Raw genomic sequence first — 23,288 nt, forward strand, 5'->3', positions numbered from 1 at the left:
TTCTAACAACTCGCCTCCCACTCCATATAATCTTAATATCTTCCACAGAGCATCTCTATCAACTCTATCATATGCCTTCTCCAGATCCATAAATGCTACATACAAATTCATTTGCTTTTCTAAGTATTTCTCACATACATTCTTCAAAGCAAAACCCTGATCTACACATCCTTTACCACTTCTGAAACCACACTGCTCTTCCCCAACCTGATGCTCTGTACATGCCTTCACCCTCTCAATCAATACCCTCCCATATAATTTCCCAGCAATACTCAACAAACTTATACCTCTGTAATTTGCGCACTCACTCTTATCCCCTTTGCCTTTGTACAATGGCACTATGCACGCATTCCGCCAATCCTCAGGCACCTCACCATGAATCATACATACAATAAATAACCTTACCAACCAGTCAACAATACAGTCACCCCTTTTTTAATGAATTCCACTGCAATACCATCCAAGCCTGCTGCCTTGCCGGCTTTCATCTTCCGCAAAGCTTTTAACACCTCTTCTATGTTTACCAAATCATTTTCCCTAACCCTCTCACTTTGCACACCTGCCTCGACTGAAACACCCTATATCTGCCACTTCATCATCAAACACATTCAACAAACCTTCAAAGTATTCACTCCATCTCCTTCTCACATCACCACTACTTGTTATCACCTCCCCATTCGCCCCCTTCACTGAAGTTCCCATTGATTCCCTTGTCTTACGTTTTTTATTTACCTCCTTCCAAAACGTCTTTTTATTTATTTTTATTTTGTTTTGTCGCTGTCTCCTGTGTTAGCGAGGTAGCGCAAGGAAACAGACGTAAGAATGGCCCAACCCACCCACATACACATGTATACACATATATGTCCACACATGCAAATATACATACCAATACATCTCAATGTATACATATATATACACACACAGACATACACATATATACACATGTACATAATTCATACTGTCTGCCTTTATTCATTCCCATCGCCACCTCGCCACATATGGAATAACAACCCCCTCCCCCCTCATGTGTGCGAGGTAGCGCTAGGAAAAGACAACAAAGGCACCATTCGTTCACACTCAGTCTCTAGCTGTCATGTAATAATGCACCAAAACCACAGCTCCCTTTCCACATCCAGGCCGCACAGAACTTTCCATGGTTTACCCCAGACGCTTCACATGCCCTGGTTCAATCCATTGACAGCACGTCGACCCCGGTATACCACGTCGTTCCGATTCACTCTATTCCTTGCACGCCTTTCACCCTCCTGCATGTTCAGGCCCCGATCACTCAAGATCTTTTTCACTCCATTTTTCCACTTCCAATTAGGTCTCTCACTCCTCCTCGTTCCCTCCACCTCTAACACATATATCCTCTTGGTCAATCTTTCCTCACTTATACTCTCTGTGTGACCAAACCATTTCAAAACACCCTCTTCTGCTCTCTCAACCACACACTTTTTATTTCTCTACATCACTCTTACCCTTCTATTACTTACTCGATCAAACCACCTCACACCCCATATTGTCCTCAAACATCTCATTTCCAGCACATCCACCCTCCTGCGCACAACTCTATCCATAGCCCATGCCCCACAACCGTACAACATTGTTGGAACCACTATTCCTTCAAACATACTTTTTTTTTCTTATTTTTTTCCGAGATAATGTTCTAGACTTCCAAACATTCTTCAAGGCTCCCAGAATTTTCACCCCCTCCCCCACCCTATGATTCACTTCGCTTCCATGGTTCCATCCGCTGCCAGATCCACTCCCAGATATCTAAAACACTTTACTTCCTCCAGTTTTTCTCCATTCAAACTTACCTCCCAATTGACTTGACCCTCAACCCTACTGTACCTAATAACCTTGCCCTTATTCACATTTACTCTCAACTTTCTTCTTTCACACACTTTACCAAACTCAGTCACCAGCTTCTGCAGTTTATCACATGAATCAGCCACCAGCGCTGTATCATCAGCGAACAACAGCTGACTCACTTCCCAAGCTCTCTCATCCACAACAGACTGCATACTTGCCCCTCTTTCCAAAACTCTTGCTTTCACCACCCTAACATCCCCATCCATAAACAAATTAAACAACCATGGAGACATCACACACCCCTGCCGCAATCCTACCTTCACTGAGAACCAATCACTTTCCTCTCTTCCTACATGTACACATGCCTTACATCCTCAATAAAAACTTTTCACTGCTTCTAACAACTTGCCTCCCACTCCATATAATCTTAATACCTTCCACAGAGCATCTCTATCGACTCTATCATATGCCTTCTCCAGATCCATAAATGCTACATACAAATCCATTTGCTTTTCTAAGTATTTCTCACATACATTCTTCAAAGCAAACACCTGATCTACACATCCTCTACCACTTCTGAAACCACACTGCTCTTCCCCAATCTGATGCTCTGTACATGCCTTCACCCTCTCAATCAATACCCTCCCATATAATTTCCCAGCAATACTCAACAAACTTTTATTTATTTATTTATTTTGCTTTGTCGCTGTCTCCTGCGTTTGCGAGGTAGCGCAAGGAAACAGACGAAAGAATGGCCCAAACCACCCACATAAACATGTATATACATACATGTCCACACCCGCAAATATACATACCTATACATCTCAATGTATACAAACATATATATTCTTTCTTTTCTTTTAAACTATTCGCCATTTCCCGCGTTAGCGAGGTAGCATTAAGAACAGAGGACTGGGCCTTTGAGGGAATACCCTCACCTGGCCCAATTCTCTGTTCCTTCTTTTGGAAAAAAAAAAAAAGAAAAAAAAAAAAAACGAGAGGGGAGGATTTCCAGCCCCCCGCTCCCTCCCCTTTTAGTCACCTTCTACGACACGCAGGGAATACGTGGGAAGTATTCTTAACCCCCTATCCCCAGGGATAAACATATATATATATATATATATATATATATATATATATATATATATATATATATATATATATATATACCCACACAGACATATACATATATACCCATGTACATAATTCATACTGTCTGCCTTTATTCATTCCCATCGCCACCCCGCCACACATGGAATAACAACACCCTCCCCCTCATGTGTGCGGGGTAGCGCTAGGAAAAGACAACAAAGGCCCCATTCGTTCACACTCAGTCTCTAGCTGTCATGTAATAATGCACTGAAACCACAGCTCCCTTTCCACATCCAGGCCCCACAGAACTTTCCATGGTTTGCCCCAGACACTTCACATGCCCTGGTTCAATCCACTGACAGCACGTTGACCCCGGTATTCCACATCGTTCCAATTCACTCTATTCCTTGCACGCCTATCACCCTCCTGCATGTTCAGGCCCCGATCACTCAAAATTTTTTTCACTCCATCTTTCCACCTCCAATTTGGTCTCCCACTTCTCCTCGTTCCCTCCACCTCTGACACATATATCCTCTTGGTCAATCTTTCCTCACTCATTCTCTCCATGTGACCAAACCATTTCAACAAACTTATACCTCTGTAATTTGAGCACTCACTCTTATCCCCTTTGCCTTTGTACAATGGCACTATACACGCATTCCGCCAATCCTCAGGCACCTCACCATGAATCATACATACATTAAATAACCTTACCAACCAGTCAACAATACAGTTACCCCCTTTTTTAATAAATTCCACTGCAATACCATCCAAACCTGCTGCCTTGCCGACTTTCATCTTCCGCAAAGCTTTTACTACCTCTTCTCTGTTTACCAAATCATTTTCCCTAACCCTCTCACTTTGCACACCGCCTCGACTGAAACACCCTATATCTGCCACTCCATCATCAAACACATTCAACAAACCTTCAAAGTACTCACTCCATCTCCTTCTCACATCACCACTACTTGTTATCACCTCCCCATTCGCCCCCTTCACTGAAGTTCCCATTGATTGCCTTGTCTTACGTACTTTATTTACCTCCTTCCAAAACGTCTTTTTATTTATTTTAATTTTGCTTTGTCGCTGTCTCCCGTGATAGCGAGGTAGCGCAAGGAAACAGACGTAAGATTGGCCCAACCCACCCACATACACATGTATACACATACACGTCCACACACGTAAATATACATACCAATACATCTCAATGTATACATATGTATACACACACAGACATACACATATATACACATGTACACAATTCATACGGTCTGCCTTTATTTATTCCCATCGCCACCTCACCACATATAGAATAACAACCCCTTCCCCCCTCATGTGTGCGAGGAAGCGCTAGGAAAAGACAACAAAGGCCCCATTCGTTCACACTCAGTCTCTAGCTGTCATGTAATAATGCACCGAAACCACAGCTCCCTTTCCACATCCAGGCCCCACAGAACTTTCCATGGTTTACCCCAGACGCTTCACATGCCGTGGTTCAATCCATTGACAGCACATCGAGCCCGGTATACCACGTCATTCCAATTCACTCTATTCCTGGCACGCCTTTCACCCTCCTGCATGTTCAGGCCCCGATCACTCAAGATCTTTTTCACTCCATCTTTCCACCTCCAATTAGGTCTCCCACTTCTCCTCGTTCCCTCCACCTCTAACACATATATCCTCTTGGTCAATCTTTCCTCACTCATTCTCTCCATGTGACCAAACCATTTCAAAACACCCTCTTCTGCTCTATCAACCACACTCTTTTTATTTCTCTACATCACTCTTACCCTTACATTACTTACTCGATCAAACCACCTCACACCCCATATTGTCCTCAAACATCTCATTTCCAGCACATCCACCCTCCTGCGCACAACTCTATCCATAGCCCATGCCCCACAACCATACAACATTGTTGGAACCACTATTCCTTCAAACATACCCTTTTTTTTTTCCGAGATAATGTTCTCGACTTCCACACATTCTTCAAGGCTCCCAGAATTTTTGCCCCCTCCCCCAACCTATGATTCACTTCCGCTTCCATGGTTCCATCCTCTGCCAGATCCACTCCCAGATATCTAAAACACTTTACTTCCTCCAGTTTTTCTCCATTCAAACTTACCTCCCAGTTGACTTGACCCTCAACCCTACTGTACCTAATAACCTTGCCCTTATTCACATTTACTCTCTACTTTCTTATTTCACACACTTTACCAAACTCAGTCACCAGCTTCTGCAGTTTCTCACATGAATCAGCCACCAGCGCTGTTTCATCAGCGAACAACAACTGACTCACTTCCCAAGCTCTCTCATCCACAACAGACTGCATACTTGCCCCCCTTTCCAAAACTCATGCTTTCACCACCCTAACATCCCCATCCATAAACAAATTAAACAACCATGGAGACATCACGCACCCCTGCCGCAATCCTACATTCACTGAGAAACCAATCACTTTCCTCTCTTCCTACATGTACACATGCCTTACATCCTCGATATAAACTTTTCACTGCTTCTAACAACTTGCCTCCCACTCCATATAATCTTAATACCTTCCACAGAGCATCTCTATCAACTCTTATCATATGCCTTCTCCAGATCCATAAATGCTACATACAAATCCATTTGCTTTTCTAAGTATTTCTCACATACATTCTTCAAAGCAAACACCTGATCTACACATCCTCTACCACTTCTGAAACCACATTGCTGTTCCAAAATCTGATGCTCTGTACATATCTTCACCCTCTCAATCAATACTCTCCCATATAATTTCCCAGAATACTCAACAGACTTATACCTCTGTAATCTGAGCACTCACTCTTATCCCCTTTGCCTTTGTACAATGGCACTATGCAAGCATTTTGCCAATCCTCAGGCATCTCACCATAAATCATACATACATTATTAAATAACCTTACCAACCAGTCAACAATACAGTCACCCTCTTTTTTAATAAATTCCACTGCAGTACCATCCAAACCTGCTGCCTTGCCGGCTTTCATCTTCTGCAAAGCTTTTACTACCTTTTCTCTGTTTACCAAATCATTTTCCCTAACCCTCGCAATTTGCACACCACCTCAACCAAAACACCCTATATCTGTTACTCCATCATCAAACACATTCAACAAACCTTCAAAATACTCACTCCATCTCCTTCTCACATCACCACTACTTGTTATCACCTACCCATAAACCCCCTTCACTGAAATTCCCATTTGCTCCCTTGTCTTATGCACTTTATTTACCTCCTTCCAAAAGATCTTTTTATTCTCCCTAAAATTTAATGATACTCTCTCACCCCAACTCTCATTTCCCTGGGGATAGGGGAGAAAGAATACTTCCCATGCATTCCTCACGTGTCGTAGAAGGCAACTAAAGAGGATGGGAGCGGGGGGCTAGAAACCCTCCCCTCCTTGTATTTTAACTTTCTAAAAGGGGAAACAAAAGAAGGAGTCATGCGCGGAGTGCTCATCCTCCTCGAAGGCTCAGTATGGGGTGTCTAAATGTTTGTGGATGTAACCAAGATGAGAAAAAAGGAGAGATAGGTAGTATGTTTGAGGAAAGGAACCTAGATGTTTTGCCTGTGAGTGAAACGAAGCTCAGGGGTAAAGGGGAAGAGTGGTTTGGGAATGTCTTGGGAGTAAAGTCAGGGGTTAGTGAGAGGACAAGAGCTAGGGAAGGAGTAGCACTACTCCTGAAACAGGAGTGGTGGGAATATGTGATAGAGTGTAAGAAAGTACTCTCTAGATTGATATGGGTAAAACTGAAAGTGGATGGAAAGAGATGGGTGATTATTGGTGGATATTCACGTGGGCAAGAGAAGAAAGATCATGAGAGGCAAGTGTTTTGGGAGCAGCTGAATGAGTGTGTTAGTGGTTTTGATGCACAAGACCAGGTTGTAGTGATGGGTGATTTGAATGCAAAGGTGAGTAATGTGGCAGTTGAGGGAATAATTGGTATACATGGGGTGTTCAGTGTTGTAAATGGAAATGGTGAAGAGCTTGTAGATTTATGTGCTGTAAAAGGACTGGCGATTGGGAATACCTGGTTTAAAAAGCGAGATATACATAAGTATACATATGTAAGTAGGAGAGATGGCCAGAGAGCGTTATTGGATTACGTGTTAATTGATAGGCGCGCGAAAGAGAGACTTTTGGATGTTAATGTGCTGAGAGGTGCAAGTGGAGGGATGTCTGATCATTATCTTGTGGAGGCGAAGGTGAAGATTTGTAGGGGTTTCCAGAAAAGAAGAGAGGATGTTGGGGTGAAGAGAGTGGTGAGAGTAAGTGAGCTTGGGAGGGAGACTTGTGTGAGGAAGTACCAGGAGAGAGTGAGTACAGAATGGAAGAAGGTGAGAACAAAGGAGGTAAGGGGAGTGTGGGAGGTATGAGATGTATTTAGGGAAGCAGTGATGGCTTGCGCAAAAGATGCTTGTGGCATGAGAAGCATGGGAGGTGGGTTGATTAGAAAGGGTAGTGAGTGGTGGGATGAAAAAGTAAGATTATTAGTGAAAGAGAAGAGAGCGGCATTTGGACGATTTTTGCAGGGAAAAAATGCAAATGAGTGGGAGATGTATAAAAGAAAGAGGCAGGAGGTCAAGAGAAAGGTGCAAGAGGTGAAACATCTTTTTATTCTCCCTAAAATTTAATGATACTCTCTCACCCCAACTCTCATTTGCCCTCTTTTTCACCCCAACATTCTCTCCTCTTTTCTGAAAACCTCTACAAATCTTCACCTTCACCTCCACAAGATAATGATGAGACATCCCTCCAGTTGCACCTCTCAGCTCATTAACATCCAAAAGTCTCTCTTTCGCTCACCTTTCACTTAACATGTAATTCAATAATGCTCTCTGGCCGTCTCACCTACATACATACGTATACTTATGTATATCTCTCCTTTTTAACCAGGCATTCCCAATCACCAGTCCTTTTTCAGCACATAAATCTACAAGCTCTTCACCATTTCCATTTACAACACTGAACACCCCATGTACACCAATTATTCCCTCAACTGCCACATTACTCACCTTTGCATTCAAGTCACCCATCACTATAAACTGGTCTCGTGCATCTAAACTACTAGCACACTCATTCAGCTGCTTCCAAAACATTTGACTCTCCTGATCTTTCTTCTCATGCCCAGGTGCATATGCACCAATAATCACCCATCTCTCTCCATCCACTTTCAGTTTTACCCATATCAATCTAGAGTTTACTTTTTTACACTCTATCCCATACTCCCACCACTCCTGTTTCTGGAGTAGTGCTACTCCTTCCTTTGCTCTCGTCGTCTCACTAACCCCTGAATTTACACCCAAGACATTCCCAAACCACTCTTCTCCTTTACCCTTGAGCTTCGTTTCACTCAGAGCCAAAACATCCGGGTTCCTTACCTCAAACATACTACCTATCTCTCCTTTTTTCTCATCTTGGTTACATCCACACACATTTAGACACCCCAGTCTGAGCCTTCAAGGAGGATGAGCACTCCCCGCATGACTCCTTCTTCTTTTTCCCCTTTTAGAAAGTTAAAATACAAGGAGGGAAGTGTTTCTAGCCCACCCCACTCCCATCCCCTTTAGTCGCCTTCAATGACACATGAGGTATATATATATATATATATATATATATATATATATACAGCGCTGGTGGCTGATTCATGTGAGAAACTGCAGAAGCTGGTGACTGAGTTTGGTAAAGTGTGTGGAGGAAGAAAGTTAAGAGTAAATGTGAATAAGAGCAAGGTTATTAGGTACAGTAGGGTTGAGGGTCAAGTCAATTGGGAGGTGAGTTTGAATGGAGAAAAACTGATGGAAGTGAAGTGTTTTAGATATCTGGGAGTGGATCTGGCAGCGGATGGAACCATGGAAGCGGAAGTGGATCATAGGGTGGGGGAGGGGGCGAAAATTCTGGGGGCCTTGAAGAATGTGTGGAAGTCGAGAACATTATCTCGGAAAGCAAAAATGGGTATGTTTGAAGGAATAGTGGTTCCAACAATGTTGCATGGTTGCGAGGCGTGGGCTATGGATAGAGTTGTGCGCAGGAGGATGGATGTGCTGGAAATGAGATGTTTGAGGACAATGTGTGGTGTGAGGTGGTTTGATCGAGTGAGTAACGTAAGGCTAAGAGAGATGTGTGGAAATAAAAAGAGCGTGGTTGAGAGAGCAGAAGAGGGTGTTTTGAAGTGGTTTGGGCACATGGAGAGGATGAGTGAGGAAAGATTGACCAAGAGGATATATGTGTCGGAGGTGGAGGGAGCAAGGAGAAGAGGGAGACCAAATTGGAGGTGGAAAGATGGAGTGAAAAAGATTTTGTGTGATCGGGGCCTGAACATGCAGGAGGGTGAAAGGAGGGCAAGGAATAGAGTGAATTGGAGCGATGTGGTATACCGGGGTTGACGTGCTGTCAGTGGATTGAATCAAGGCATGTGAAGCGTCTGGGGTAAACCATGGAAAGCTGTGTAGGTATGTATATTTGCGTATGTGGACGTATGTATATACATGTGTATGGGGGTGGGTTGGGCCATTTCTTTCGTCTGTTTCCTTGCGCTACCTCGCAAACGCGGGAGACAGCGACAAAGTATAAAAAAAAAATATATATATATATATATATATATATATATATATATATATATATTTTTTATTAATATTATTTTGCTTTGTCGCTGTCTCCCGCATTTAGCGAGGTAGCGCAAGGAAACAGATGAAAGAATGGCCAACCCACCCACATACGTATGTATATACATACACGTCCACACACGCAAATATACATACCTATACATCTCAATGTATACATATGTATATACACACAGACATATACATATATACACATGCACATAATTCATACTCTCTGCCTTTATTCATTCCCTTCGCCACCCTGCCACACAAGAAATAATCACCCCCTCCCCCCAAATGTGCGCAAGGTGGCGCTAGGAAAAGACAACAAAGGCCACTTATGTTCACATTCAGTCTCTAGCTGTCATGTAATAATGCACCGAAACCACAGCTCCCTTTCCACATCCAGGCCCCACAGAACTTTCCATGGTTTACCTCAGACACTTCACATGCCCTGGTTCAATCCATTGACAGCACGTCGACCCCAGTATACCACATCGTTCCAATTCACTCTATTCCTTGCATGCCTTTCACCCTCCTGCATGTTCAGGCTCCGATCACTCAAAATCTTTTTCACTCAATCTTTCCACCTCCTATTTGGTCTCCCACTTCTCATTACCTCCACCTCTGACACATATATCCTCTTGGTCAATCTTTCCTCACTCATTCTCTCCATTCTCTCTCCATTCTGTTCTCTGAACCACACACTTTTTATTACCACACATCTCTCTTACCCTATTATTACTTACTGGATCAAACCACCTCACGCCACATACTGTCCTCAAACATATCATTTCCAGCACATCTACCCTCCTCCGCACAACTCTATCCATAGCCCACGCCTCGCAACCATATAACATTGTTGGAACCGCTATTCCTTCAAACATACCCCTTTTTGCTTTCCAAGATAATGTTCTCGATTTCCATACATTCTTAAACGCTCCCAGAACTTTTGCCCCCTCCCCTACCCTATGATTCACTTTCACTTCCATGGTTCCATCCGCTGCCAAATCCACTCCCAGATATCTAAAACACTTCACTTCCTCCAGTTTTTCTCCATTCAAACTTACCTCCCAATTGACTTGTCCCTCAACCCTACTGTACCTAATAACCTTGATCTTATTCGCATTTACTCTCAGCTTTCTTCTTTCACACACTTTAACAAACTCAGTCACCAACTTCTGCAGTCTCTCACATGAATCAACCACCAGCGCTGTATCATTAGCAAACAACAACTGACTCACTTCCCAAGCTCTCTCATCCACAACGGACTGCATACTTGCCCCTCTTTCCAAAACTCTTGCGTTCACCTCCCTAACAACCCCATCCATAAACTAATTAAACAACCATGGAGACATCACACATCCCTGTCGCAAACCTACATTCACTGAGAACCAATCACTTTCCTCTCTTCCTACACGTACACATGCCTTACATCCTCGATAAAAACTTTTCACTGCTTCTAACAACTTGCCTCCCACACCATATATTTTTAATACCTTCCACAGAGCATCTCTATCAACTCTATCATATGCCTTCTCCAGATCCATAAATGCTACATACAAGTCCATTTGCTTTTCTAAATATTTCTCACATACATTCTTCAAAGCAAACACCTGATCCACACATCCTCTACCACTTCTGAAACTACACTGCTCTTCCCCAATCTGATGCTCTGTACATGCCTTCACCCTCTCAATCAATACCCTCCCATATAATTTACCAGGAATACTCAAGAAACTTATAAGTTTGTTGAGTATATATTTATGTATATGTGAATAAGAGCAAGGTTATTAGGTACAGTAGGGTTGAGGGTCAAGTCAATTGGGAGGTAAGTTTGAATGGAGAAAAACTGGAGGAAGTAAAGTGTTTTAGATATCTGGGAGTGGATCTGGCAGCGGATGGAACCATGGAAGCAGAAGTGAATCATAGGGTGGGGGAGGGGGCGAAAATCCTGGGAGCCTTGAAGAATGTGTGGAAGTCGAGAACATTATCTCGGAAAGCAAAAATGGGTATGTTTGAAGGAATAGTGGTTCCACCAATGTTGTATGGTTGCGAGGTGTGGGCTATGGATAGAGTTGTGCGCAGGAGGGTGGATGTGCTGGAAATGAGATGTTTGACGACAATGTGTGGTGTGAGGTGGTTTGATCGAGTAAGTAATGTAAGGGTAAGAGAGGTGTGTGGAAATAAAAAGAGCGTGGTTGAGAGAGCAGAGGAAGGTGTTTTGAAATGGTTTGGGCACATGGAGAGAATGAATGAGGAAAGATTGACCAAGAGGATATATGTGTCGGAGGTGGAGGGAACAAGGAGAAGTGGGAGACCAAATTGGAGGTGGAAGATGGATTGAAAAAGATTTTGTGTGATCGGGGCCTGAACATGCAGGAGGGTGAAATTGGATCGATGTGGTATACCTGGGTTGACGTGCTGTCAGTGGATTGAATGAGGGCTTGTGAAGCGTCTGGGGTGAACCATGGAAAGTTGTGTGTGGCCTGGATGTGGAAAGGGAGCTGTGGTTTCAGGCCTTATTGCATGACAGCTAGAGACTGAGTGTGAACAAATGGGGCCTTTGTTGTCTTTTCCTAGTGCTACCTCACACACATGAGGGGGGAGGGGGATGTTATTCCATGTGTGGCGAGGTGGCAATGGGAATGAATAAAGGCAGACAGTGTGAATTGTGTGCATGGGTATGTATGTATGTGTCTGTGTGTGTATATGTATGAGTACATTGAGATGTATAGGTATGTATATTTGCATGTGTGGACGTGTATGTATATACATTGTGTATGGGGGTGGTTTGGGCCATGTCTTTTGTCTGTTTCCTTGCGCTACCTCGCAAACGCGGGAGACAGCGACAAAGCAAAATAAAAAAATAAAAAAAAAATAAAAAAAAAGATGTTCTGGAAGGAGGTAAATAAAGTGCGTAAGACAAGGGAGCAAATGGGAACTTCAGTGAAGGGCGCAAATGGGGAGGTGATAACAAGTAGTGGTGATGTGAAAAAGAGATGGAGTGAGTATTTTGAAGGTTTGTTGAATGTGTTTGATGATAGAGTGGCAGATATAGGGTGTTTTGGTCAAGGTGGTGTGCAAAGTAAGAGGGTTAGGGAAAATGATTTGGTAAACAGAGAAGTGGTAGTAAAAGCTTTGCGGAAGATGAAAGCCGGCAAGGCAGCAGGTTTGGATGGTATTGCAGTGGAATTTATTAAAAAGGGGGTGACTGTATTATTGACTGGTTGGTAAGGTTATTCAGTGTATGTATGACTCATGGTGAGGTGCCTGAGGATTGGCGGAATGCGTGCATAGTGCCATTGTACAAAGGCAAAGGAGATAAGAGTGAGTGCTCAAATTACAGAGGTATAAGTTTGTTGAGTATTCCTGGTAAATTATATGGGAGGGTATTGATTGAGAGGGTGAAGGCATGTACAGAGCATCAGATTGGGGAAGAGCAGTGTGGTTTCAGAAGTGGTAGAGGATGTGTGGATCAGGTGTTTGCTTTGAAGAATGTATGTGAGAAATACTTAGAAAAGCAAATGGATTTGTATGTAGCATTTATGGATCTGGAGAAGGCATATGATAGAGTTGATAGAGATGCTCTGTGGAAGGTATTAAGAATATATGGTGTGGGAGGCAAGTTGTTAGAAGCAGTGAAAAGTTTTTATCGAGGATGTAAGGCATGTGTACGTGTATGAAGAGAGGAAAGTGATTGGTTCTCAGTGAATGTAGGTTTGCGGCAGGGGTGTGTGATGTCTCCATGGTTGTTTAATTTGTTTATGGATGGGGTTGTTAGGGAGGTGAATGCAAGAGTTTTGGAAAGAGGGGCAAGTATGAAGTCTGTTGTGGATGAGAGAGCTTGGGAAGTGAGTCAGTTGTTGTTCGCTGATGATACAGCGCTGGTGGCTGATTCATGTGAGAAACTGCAGAAGCTGGTGACTGAGTTTGGTAAAGTGTGTGAAAGAAGAAAGTTAAGAGTAAATGTGAATAAGAGCAAGGTTATTAGGTACAGTAGGGTGGAGGGTCAAGTCAATTGGGAGGTAAGTTTGAATGGAGAAAAACTGGAGGAAGTAAAGTGTTTTAGATATCTAGGAGTGGATCTGGCAGCGGATGGAACCATGGAAGTGGAAGTGGATCATAGGGTGGGGGAGGGGGCGAAAATCCTGGGAGCCTTGAAGAATGTGTGGAAGTCGAGAACATTATCTCGGAAAGCAAAAATGGGTATGTTTGAAGGAATAGTGGTTCCAACAATTTTGTATGGTTGCGAGGCATGGGCTATGGATAGAATTGTGCGCAGGAGGGTGGATGTGCTAGAAATGAGATGTTTGAGGACAATGTTTGGTGTGAGGTGGTTTGATCGAGTAAGTAACGTAAGGGTAAGAGAGATGTGTGGAAATAAAAAGAGCATGGTTGAGACAGCAGAAGAGGGTGTTTCGAAATGGTTTGGGCACATGGAGAGAATGAGTGAGGAAAGATTGACCAGGAGGATATATGTGTCGGAGTTGGAGGGAACGAGGAGAAGTGGGAGACCAAATTGGAGGTGGAAAGGTGGAGTGAAAAAGATTTTGTGTGATCGTGGCCTGAACATGCAGGAGGGTGAAAGGAGGGCAAGGAATAGAGTGAATTGGATCGATGTGGTATACCGGGGTTGACGTGCTGTCAGTGGATTGAATCAGGGTAGGTATGTATATTTGCGTGTGTGGACGTGTATGTATATACATGTGTACGGGGGTGGGTTGGGCCATTTCTTTCGTCTGTTTCCTTGCGCTACCTCGCAAACGCGGGAGACAGCGGCAAAAAAAAAAAAATATTTTTATTTAGTCATACTTTGTCGCTGTCTCCGGTGTTTGCGAGGTAGTGCAGGGAAACAGATGAAAGATGACCCAACCCACCCACATACACATGTATATTTATACACGTCCACACACACACATATACATACCTATACATTTCAACATATACATATATATACATACACAGATATATTCATATATACACATGTACATAATTCATACTTGCTTCCTTTACTCATTCCCGTCGCCACCCCACCACACATGAAATGACAATCCCCTCCCCTCACGTGCACGAGGTAGTGCTAGAAAAAGACAACAAAGGCCACATTCATTCACACTCAGTCTTTATCTGTCATGTATAATGCACTGAAATCACTGCTCCTTTTCCACCCCTAGGCCCCCCAAAATTAAGTTGATACTTTGTATAAAATGTTTCACTTGCTTAGAAGGTTAATTGATGTACATTGTTTGACAGAGTATGTGAAATCTCTGCATACATTTAGCAAGAACTCCTTTGCTTGCCCCACTTATCTTTAAAACGGAATCGTTATCCTGTGGGTTGAGAGTGCATACCACTATCCTCTTATATGTTGCTTAAGTTGTGGTTGCAGTATTTTAGGAAACCCCTTGTTTATTATTATTATTATACTTTGTCACTGTCTCCCGCGTTAGCGAGGTAGCGCAAGGAAACAGATGAAAGAATGGCCCAACCCACCCACATACACACGTATATACATACACGTCCACACACGCACATATACATACCTATACATCTCAACGTATACATATATATATACACACAGATATACATATATATGTAATTCATACTGTCTGCCCTTATTCCTTCCCGTCGCCACCCTGCCACACATGAAATGAAAACCCCCTCCCCCACATGTGTGCGAGGTAGTGCTAGGAAAAGACAAAAAAGGTCACATTTGTTCACACTCAGTCTCTAGCTGTCATGTATAATGCACCGAAACCATAGCTCCCCTTCCACATCCAGGTCCCACAAAACTTTCCATGGTTTACCCCAGACGCTTCACATGGCCTGGTTCAATCCAGTGACAGCACATCGACCCCGGTATACCACATCGTTCCAATTCACTCTATTCCTTGCACACCTTTTACTCTCCTGCATGTTCAGGCCCTGATCTCTCAAAATCTTTTTCACTCCATCTTTCCACCTCCAATTTGGTCTCCCACTTCTCCTCGTTCCCTCCAATTGTGACACATATATCCTCTTGGTCAATCTTTACTCACTCATTCTCTCCATGTGACCAAACCATTTCAAAACACCCTCTTCTGCTGTCTCATCCACACTCTTTTTATTACCACACATCTCTCTTACCCTTTCGTTACTTACTGGATCAAACCACCTCACTCGACATACTGTCCTCAAACATCTCATTTCCAGCACACCCACCCTTCTCCGCACAACTCTATCCATAGCCCACGCCTCGCAACCATATATCATTGTTGGAACCACTATTCCTTCAAACATACCCATTTTTGCTTTCCAAGATAACGTTCTCGACTTCCACACATTTTCAACACTCCCAGAACTTTCGCCTCCTCCCCCACCCTATGATTCATTTCCGCTTCTATGGTTCCATCCACTGCCAAATCCACTCCCAGATATCTAAAACACTTCACTTCCTCCAGTTTTTCTCTATTCAAACTTACCTTCCACTGTACCTTATTCACATTTACTCTCAGCTTTCTTCTTTAACATACTTTACCAAACTCAGTCACCAGCTTCTGCAGTTTCTCACCCGAATGAGCCACCAGCGCTGTATCATCAGCAAACAACAAGTGACTCATTTCCCAAGCTCTCTCATCCACAGCAGACTGCATTCTTGCCCCTCTTTCCAAAACTCTTGCATTCACCTCCCTAACAACCCCATCCTTAAACAAATTAAACAACCATGCACCCCTGCCACAAACCAACATTCACTGAGAACCAGTTACTTTCCTCTCTTCTTACACGTACACGTGCCTTACATCCTCGATAGAAACTTTTCACTGCTTCTAACAACTTGCCTCCCACACCATATATTCTTGATACCTTCCACAGAGCATCTCTGTCAACCTCTATCAAATGCCTTCTCCAGATCCATAAATGCTACATACAAATCCATTTGCTTGTATCTTTCATAATGTTATATTGATTAAGTAAGTGTGAGAAATTTTCCATTTGACTCTTAAGTGTTCAGAGCATATACAGTAATTTTAAGTGCATGTAATTTTGATAGGATGAGTACTGTTAAAGATTAAGGTTATCACATTTACAGTTTACAACAGTTGGGAGCCTAATCTCATGTATAACTACCTCTCTGACTGCCATCATACGAAGTGTAATGTATATTTTTTTCTTTCAGATTATGGCAAGAAACATGCTCAGATTGAATGGTGTGGGATTCAACTTGTACTTTTCATCATTTATTCTTGTGATTGGTGCTGTGTATTTGGTAGCTTATATTGGCCTACTAATCATCATTGCTGCCTTTAACGTCCCATCACTGACCATACAGCCAGCATTTGGTGCCATAGCAGTCCTTTACTTGCTATATATGCCAAGTGCCATACTCTTTTCTGCTGTTTTCTGCTATATATTTGATAAGGCAGAAACTGCCAGACAATTTTACCCAAACCTAGCTTCTACCCTCGGATTTATGTCATACACAGCCGTGTCCCTTGTTGATACTTTAGTGGTGACTGATGATGATATTCATCCTAGTTTGATTCTTCATATAGTTTTAGCAGTCTTTGTTCCTTTTTATGTGCCATTCGGTCTTCTGTATTTCATAAACAAAATTTTCATTGGGTTTTCTCTAAATGGTACCTGCAGTGAACTTACGACAAGATGTTACATGACAACAGAGATCATTGTTCTTTTTGTGATAATTTTGATTGATATCCCTTTGTATTATATTCTTCTACGACTTGCTGACACTCTCAAACTGGGCGGTAGCTGGCGTGATGCTCTATGGATCATGGTGAGTACTTTACGCAAGATAAACCTTTGTTTGTATACTGTACATTAATGACATTTGCCTATTCATGAATTTTTATCAGAATTTTTAAAGAACTATGGCCAGCCTAAGATGCAGTAAGCAAATTTGTAGATGCCCTATCATGTACTGTGGGGAGATGGAAGGATAAAGACGATATACTTTATGTGAAAATATATGGTGAAAGTGAAATGTCTCTCATGTGTATTATGGGAAACAAGGGAAATTTGGCTATAGGTTGAGAATCAATGAATAAGAGAAAATTGGTTTCAATTCTAATTAACTTATTTGTGAGAGTAGACATGGCAAGCAGTGGATACAACAACCTGGAACCCTTTCAAGCTTCCATATTTGGTAATATAATATTGTTTCAGGAAAAGATCATCATAATTAAGTATAATTGTTCTACCATTGTTGCAGTTGACTGAACAATAATTGGCAATTGTCAATTTTGTTATTAAAACTTGACAGTAGGTAACAACATCTTACATCTTGACTTCCTTACCAGTCAAAATATAGCACTTGCTTAGGCAGGGTAGATGTGGTGTCTATTGTATACTGAAATGAGAAGAAAGTTTTCCAAATTAGAATCCATTTCTTGATCCAAGGATACTACAACTTTTAATCACATAATAAAATGGTGTATGTGCAACATGGAGTACACTTGCTCTCATCAGTCAAAGCTAAAGAGTATCTAAGGTATTTGGAGGAAATTGCAGTTTATATGGCCAAATTCTTACTCTAGTTCAACATAGGTGACTGTATCTCTACTTCTTTTTGCTTTATCCTGTAGAAAGAAGATAGGTCTTGTCTCTTACCTCATGAAGCCTAAAGTGGTCTTTCCCTCTCATGTAGTATATATTCATAATGGCATCATCTTCCATTAAAGCTCGTTGTTGTCCGGATTAATTAGATACATGCTAGAGTATTTTAAAAACGTATTAGACTTCTTAGAATTCGTGATTTTTAGAGAAAATTATTTTAGATCTCTAAGTCTAGGTTAGGGGAAGTTAGTCATTTGATTGAAAATAGTGTACTTTCAACTTATCTTTCTAGTTTTGGAAAATAGTTTTTACAGTGAGATTCATTTTATAGCTTAAATAGGGGTTAGCAGTGTTTTCAAACATTTTCCTTTTTGAGGTTACTCCTCGAGTGGAAAGTCACCTTTGATGAGAAGTATCATTGAAAGTACAATCTCATCTGAGAACCTCTCTACAAATGATTACTGGAAGTAGCACAGCTTTGGGTGCTGGAGCCTCTAGAAAGACATCTTGAATAATACCAGGACTCTATTGTCAAAAGAGGTCTAGACCAATGATGAATAAAAAAAGAATAAAAAAGATGAAATGAGGTTAAGCTGAAGAAACATGCTGTTTTCTCATCCACCCCTTATGTTTACATACTCTTTTTTTTATATATAAGTTTGCCGTCTCTCATGTTGATGGGGTAGCCAGGAAAAGACAAAGCATTAGCCTCATTTGTCCACATCCTTACTCTATTGATCCTATATAGTACATCAAAACAGATCTTCCGTATCCACAACCAGGCCCTACAGACCTTCCATAATTCCCATAACATCTTCATAGGCCCTGGTTCAGCCCATTGACAGAACATTTTTCCCCCTGTATACTCTATTCCTCTTGAAAGCTTCACACCCCTCTGCATGTTCACACCCCCAAACCTTCTAAGAATCCCTCACTCCACCCTTCTGCCTCTTTCCCAATTTCCCCTCCTTCTCAGTTTCCCCCTTCTTGGTCCCCTCACCTCTGACATCTTTACATATTCTTGACAAGTATATTCTAGGCAGATTGTCCAAGAGTCTAAGCACTGCTGTCTATTGATAAGCTCTGGCAACTAGAAAAACCTTTGTGTATGTAGCCAGAGCAGGTAATGCCAGTAATCATTTGTATTTTGAGACTCAGTTAAGAGTTTTGAGCCTGTTGTATTTGTATGATAAACTGATGGCCAGAGCTGTGAAGGCTGGTACATGTTTAACTTATCTTGTCTAGGCACAGAAAAATTTTTCTTTCTTTTGTTTATTACACTTGTTTTTTTTTGTTTTGTTTTTTGCTTTGTCGCTGTCTCCCGCGTTAGGAAACAGACGAAAGAATGGGCCCCACATACACATGTATATACATACACGTCCACACACGCAAATATACATACCTATACATCTCAACGTATACATATATATACACACAGGCATATACATATATACACATGCACATAATTCATACTGTCTGCCTTTATTCATTCCCATTGCCACCTCGCCACACATGAAATAACAACCCCCTCCTCCCTCATATGTGCGAGGTAGTGCTAGGAAAAGACAACAAAGGCCCCATTCGTTCACACTGTCTCTAGCTCTCATGTAATACTGCACCCTGCCACACATGAAACAGCCCCCTCTGTTTCCCACCCCACGCACACACAAGGTAGCACTAGGAGAAGACAACATAGGCCACTTGTTATAACTATAAATAGAAAAAATAGGTCAATTGAAGCATCTTGAATGTGATCACTCATCTTGACTAACCTGGTTCATTTACATAAATTTTCGTTAATTAACATGTTTTAAACTAACTCCCATTCAAATCTAGTAGCATCCACGTTGCTCATATTACATGTACCTGATGAGATATATTTCCTTTGCTGAACCCCATGATATTCCATTCTTATTATTGTTGATTATAGAAAAGGATAAGAAGATCTGATAGAATCTCTAGACACTTTAAGATCATGTAGAAGTTAAGTAATGTGTTTTATGATAAAAAGTGTGCTTTTTATACAAGACTCATGTTTTTCCTTCATCTTCTCAGAAAAAGAAAGAAAGTGGGAATTCCTGTCACATTGATGAGGCTGAAGTTGATGCTTTGCCCGGTGAAGATGATGATGTGAAAGAGGAGCGTGCAAATATTGCTTCAGTCATGAATAATGGTGGTGCTGTTCCTCCAGTGTTGATATATGTAAGCATATAACAGAATTAAAACTCTTAGAAAATAAGTATGGGTTGATATGAAACTTACACAAATTTCATTGTTCAGAGAAGGTTGTGCATATGTTACTTATGCTATAGATTTGGAGTAGATATTCTATTGTTGAGAGAAGTGGATTTGTTAGTGAAGATGATTTAGATAAAAGTTAGAAAGATTCTTATTTTTGTTTTCTTTTGAGCTAAACTTAAGAAATGAAGAATAGATGAGAGTGTTGAAGGATTGGCAGTTTATGATTGAATATCATACAGGTATTGCTGGAAATTTAAGGACATCCTATGTTGTGAAAGTCTTTTATTGTGTCTAATTCCCAATCAGTCTTCAGGCATAATCATTAGAAATATCTTTAGCCCTAATCACTTCTCTCACCACAGCTATCCACTACTTTCATGGTCTACTTCTCCAAGAACCTGCTTCAATGCCACTTTATATATTCTTGACTAACCTGTTGTCTTCCATACATTGCTCATGGCTACACCATCCTAGAATACTTTCATCCATATGTTTTTTCCATGATTATCTTACACCTGATATTATTCTCACGTCTTCACTTTATTTCTCCTTTCAATTGCAACTGTGCTATGTATGTTATTTATCTTTAGTGCTCTTATTTTTAACCCTTTATGACTTATACAAACTTAGGTTTCATATTCATACTTCAGAGCTTGGGCATGTACTCTTATGCAAACCTCTTGCAAAATGAACAGTCTGCCCTCAAATGGCATGCATGGTCTGGAAATTCTATTGTGGAGTGTGTAGAAAATGTTCTCCTCTGTGAAATGATAGATTGCCATTTAAAAGGAACAAAAAGTACACAAAATTGAAACCTTTGTGTTTATCTGTCCTTGTGTCAAGTGCACAGTGGGTATGTAGATGATACATCTCACAGCTTCTTACAAGTGTGGAAGATATAGGGATGACACTTCCTTCTTTCTCTTGAGCTTATTTTTATATTTTAGTTTTATATTATACACAGACACAACATACAATCACCCTCATTCTCAAGAGATTAAACTGTAATTACATCTAATCCAGCAGCTTTGTCACACTCTCTCCACAAGTCTTTCACCACATCCTATCTTTTCACCAATTCACTTGCCATTACTCTATCATATACCTTCAAGACCATAACATCCAGCATCTGCCACCCTATCATCCAACACATTCAATAGTCCTTTAAGATACTTACTCCATCTCTTCAGCTCTGCCTGTTACCTCTTCCCCATTTGGCCCCTTCACCAATACTCCCATTTGTTCTTTTTCAAAAGATTTTCTTGATCTCCCTAAAGTTTGCTATACTCACATACCCCCAACTCTTATTTGCCAACCTATTCAGCCCCTTCACATTCCTCTTGATCTCCTGCTGCATTCTCTTGTGAATCTTCCTGTCACTTGTAGTCCTTCCCTGCAAGTAATGTTCATAAACCTCTCATTGCTCTTTCTCTACCAACTTAACTTCCTCTTCACATCACTTGCTACTCATTCTGTAGTTTCCCCTGACTGCTTCATATGCCTTTGCTCAGACCCATTGACAGCATATTAAATATCTTATCATTCCAGTGATCTCCATCCTTCCATGTCCAACCTGGTCTTCCCCTTCTACCTATCCCCTCCATTTCTAACACATATACCCTCTTTATCAACCTTTCCCTACTCATTTCCATATGTCCAGACCATTTCAGTACACCTTTAGCTTTCCCATCCCCTGTTATTACTCTACATCTCTCTTACCCTGTCTTAATCATCTATATACTTACGTAATTACTTGCTTCCTGCTCCGGGAGCACCTTCTATCTTTATGAGGCCCCTGCGTTAGTCAGGAAGCTGTTCACATCCACCTATTTCGATGTTGCGTACATGTGTTTTTGTGCAGAGTGCAGGGTAATTGAGTAGTAAGTGGTCAATATCTTCTTGATATTAGTTTCACTGTAGGCAGGAAGGGTCTTCAGTTATATTGAAACTGTGTTTTTGTTGTAGTGATGGTTGATGTCTTGAGCATAGATGGGAGAGAGTAACTCGCTTTTCTCTTCGGAGTGTAGTTTTTGATGGGCTTATTTCTGGTGGGTTGGTGTTACAGATTAAGTTGGGAAGTTGGTTGTTTAGTGCTTGTTGGATTAGTTTACTGTTTATGTGCTTAGTCAGTGTTATATTTGTTGGGGCTGTTGGATCTGTGAAAGAGGTTGCGGAAGATCGACTCAGGGTTAGGCTTTGTATTACTACTTGGGAGATGTTTATTAGTTATAGAATGGTTTGGGTGAAAGAGGTCTAGTGCTTTTGCATAGAATTGAATTCCAAGTATGTTGAGAGGATTTGGAGGATTTTTTTTCATTGTGGAGGTGTTGTGTGTTTATAGTTGCTAGGCAGCCAGGGATTGTTCTGAGTGGACTGTTTTGTGTAGTTTGTAGCTTTGTTATATTAGCTTTTAAGAAACTATAAGACAAGGCAGGTGAGACTTAGTGGATGAATTATCTGTAGATGATGTTGAGGGATTATTTTTCTTGTCCAAATCTGGTGCCAGTTAGTGTTCTGCTGTTATTTGCATTTTAAGTAATTCACCTTTTCTTTAATCCTGTACCTCCTTAATTCCCTCCACAAAATTGAAGTTTTGTTTGCACCATATAATTATGTTTTTGAGATCATTAAGTTCCTCACTACACTCATAACACATTTTATGATCCTTGAATTGATTCCTTTGTTTCTTTAATACCCCTTTTAGTTTTATTACTTTCTGGTCTTGCTTTTTAATAATTTCCCATACATTTTCAAGAATTTGTTCTCTGGTGGTTCCTTTTTCATCTCTCCCTCATTTTTCTCTTCCTTGATGATCTAGTTATGACTGTCAGGTCTTGGTGCATTTTCTGATTTAAGTCCATACTAGTCTTATTTGAAATAAAAAACTTTTGTACAATACAATGTTTGTTGACTAGCTTGTCTAAGCTCTCCTGTGTAATTTCTCTGCCTTTTTTTAAGA

The 23,288-nt window shown here is 41.3% G+C and overlaps 1 protein-coding gene across 1 annotated transcript in view; it reads left to right on the forward strand.

Moving 5' to 3' along the window:
• LOC139756954 (cholesterol transporter ABCA5-like) overlaps positions 1 to 23,288 on the forward strand; it is a 239,602-nt gene that overhangs the window by 165,917 nt on the left and 50,397 nt on the right. The window contains exons 23-24 of the mRNA XM_071676898.1: positions 16,692 to 17,309; positions 20,144 to 20,290. Coding sequence (XP_071532999.1) covers positions 16,692 to 17,309; positions 20,144 to 20,290 — 765 coding nt within the window. The remainder of the gene's footprint in view (positions 1 to 16,691; positions 17,310 to 20,143; positions 20,291 to 23,288) is intronic.

Source organism: Panulirus ornatus, chromosome 23 (genome assembly GCF_036320965.1).
Source record: "Panulirus ornatus isolate Po-2019 chromosome 23, ASM3632096v1, whole genome shotgun sequence".
Lineage (NCBI taxonomy): Eukaryota > Metazoa > Arthropoda > Malacostraca > Decapoda > Palinuridae > Panulirus > Panulirus ornatus.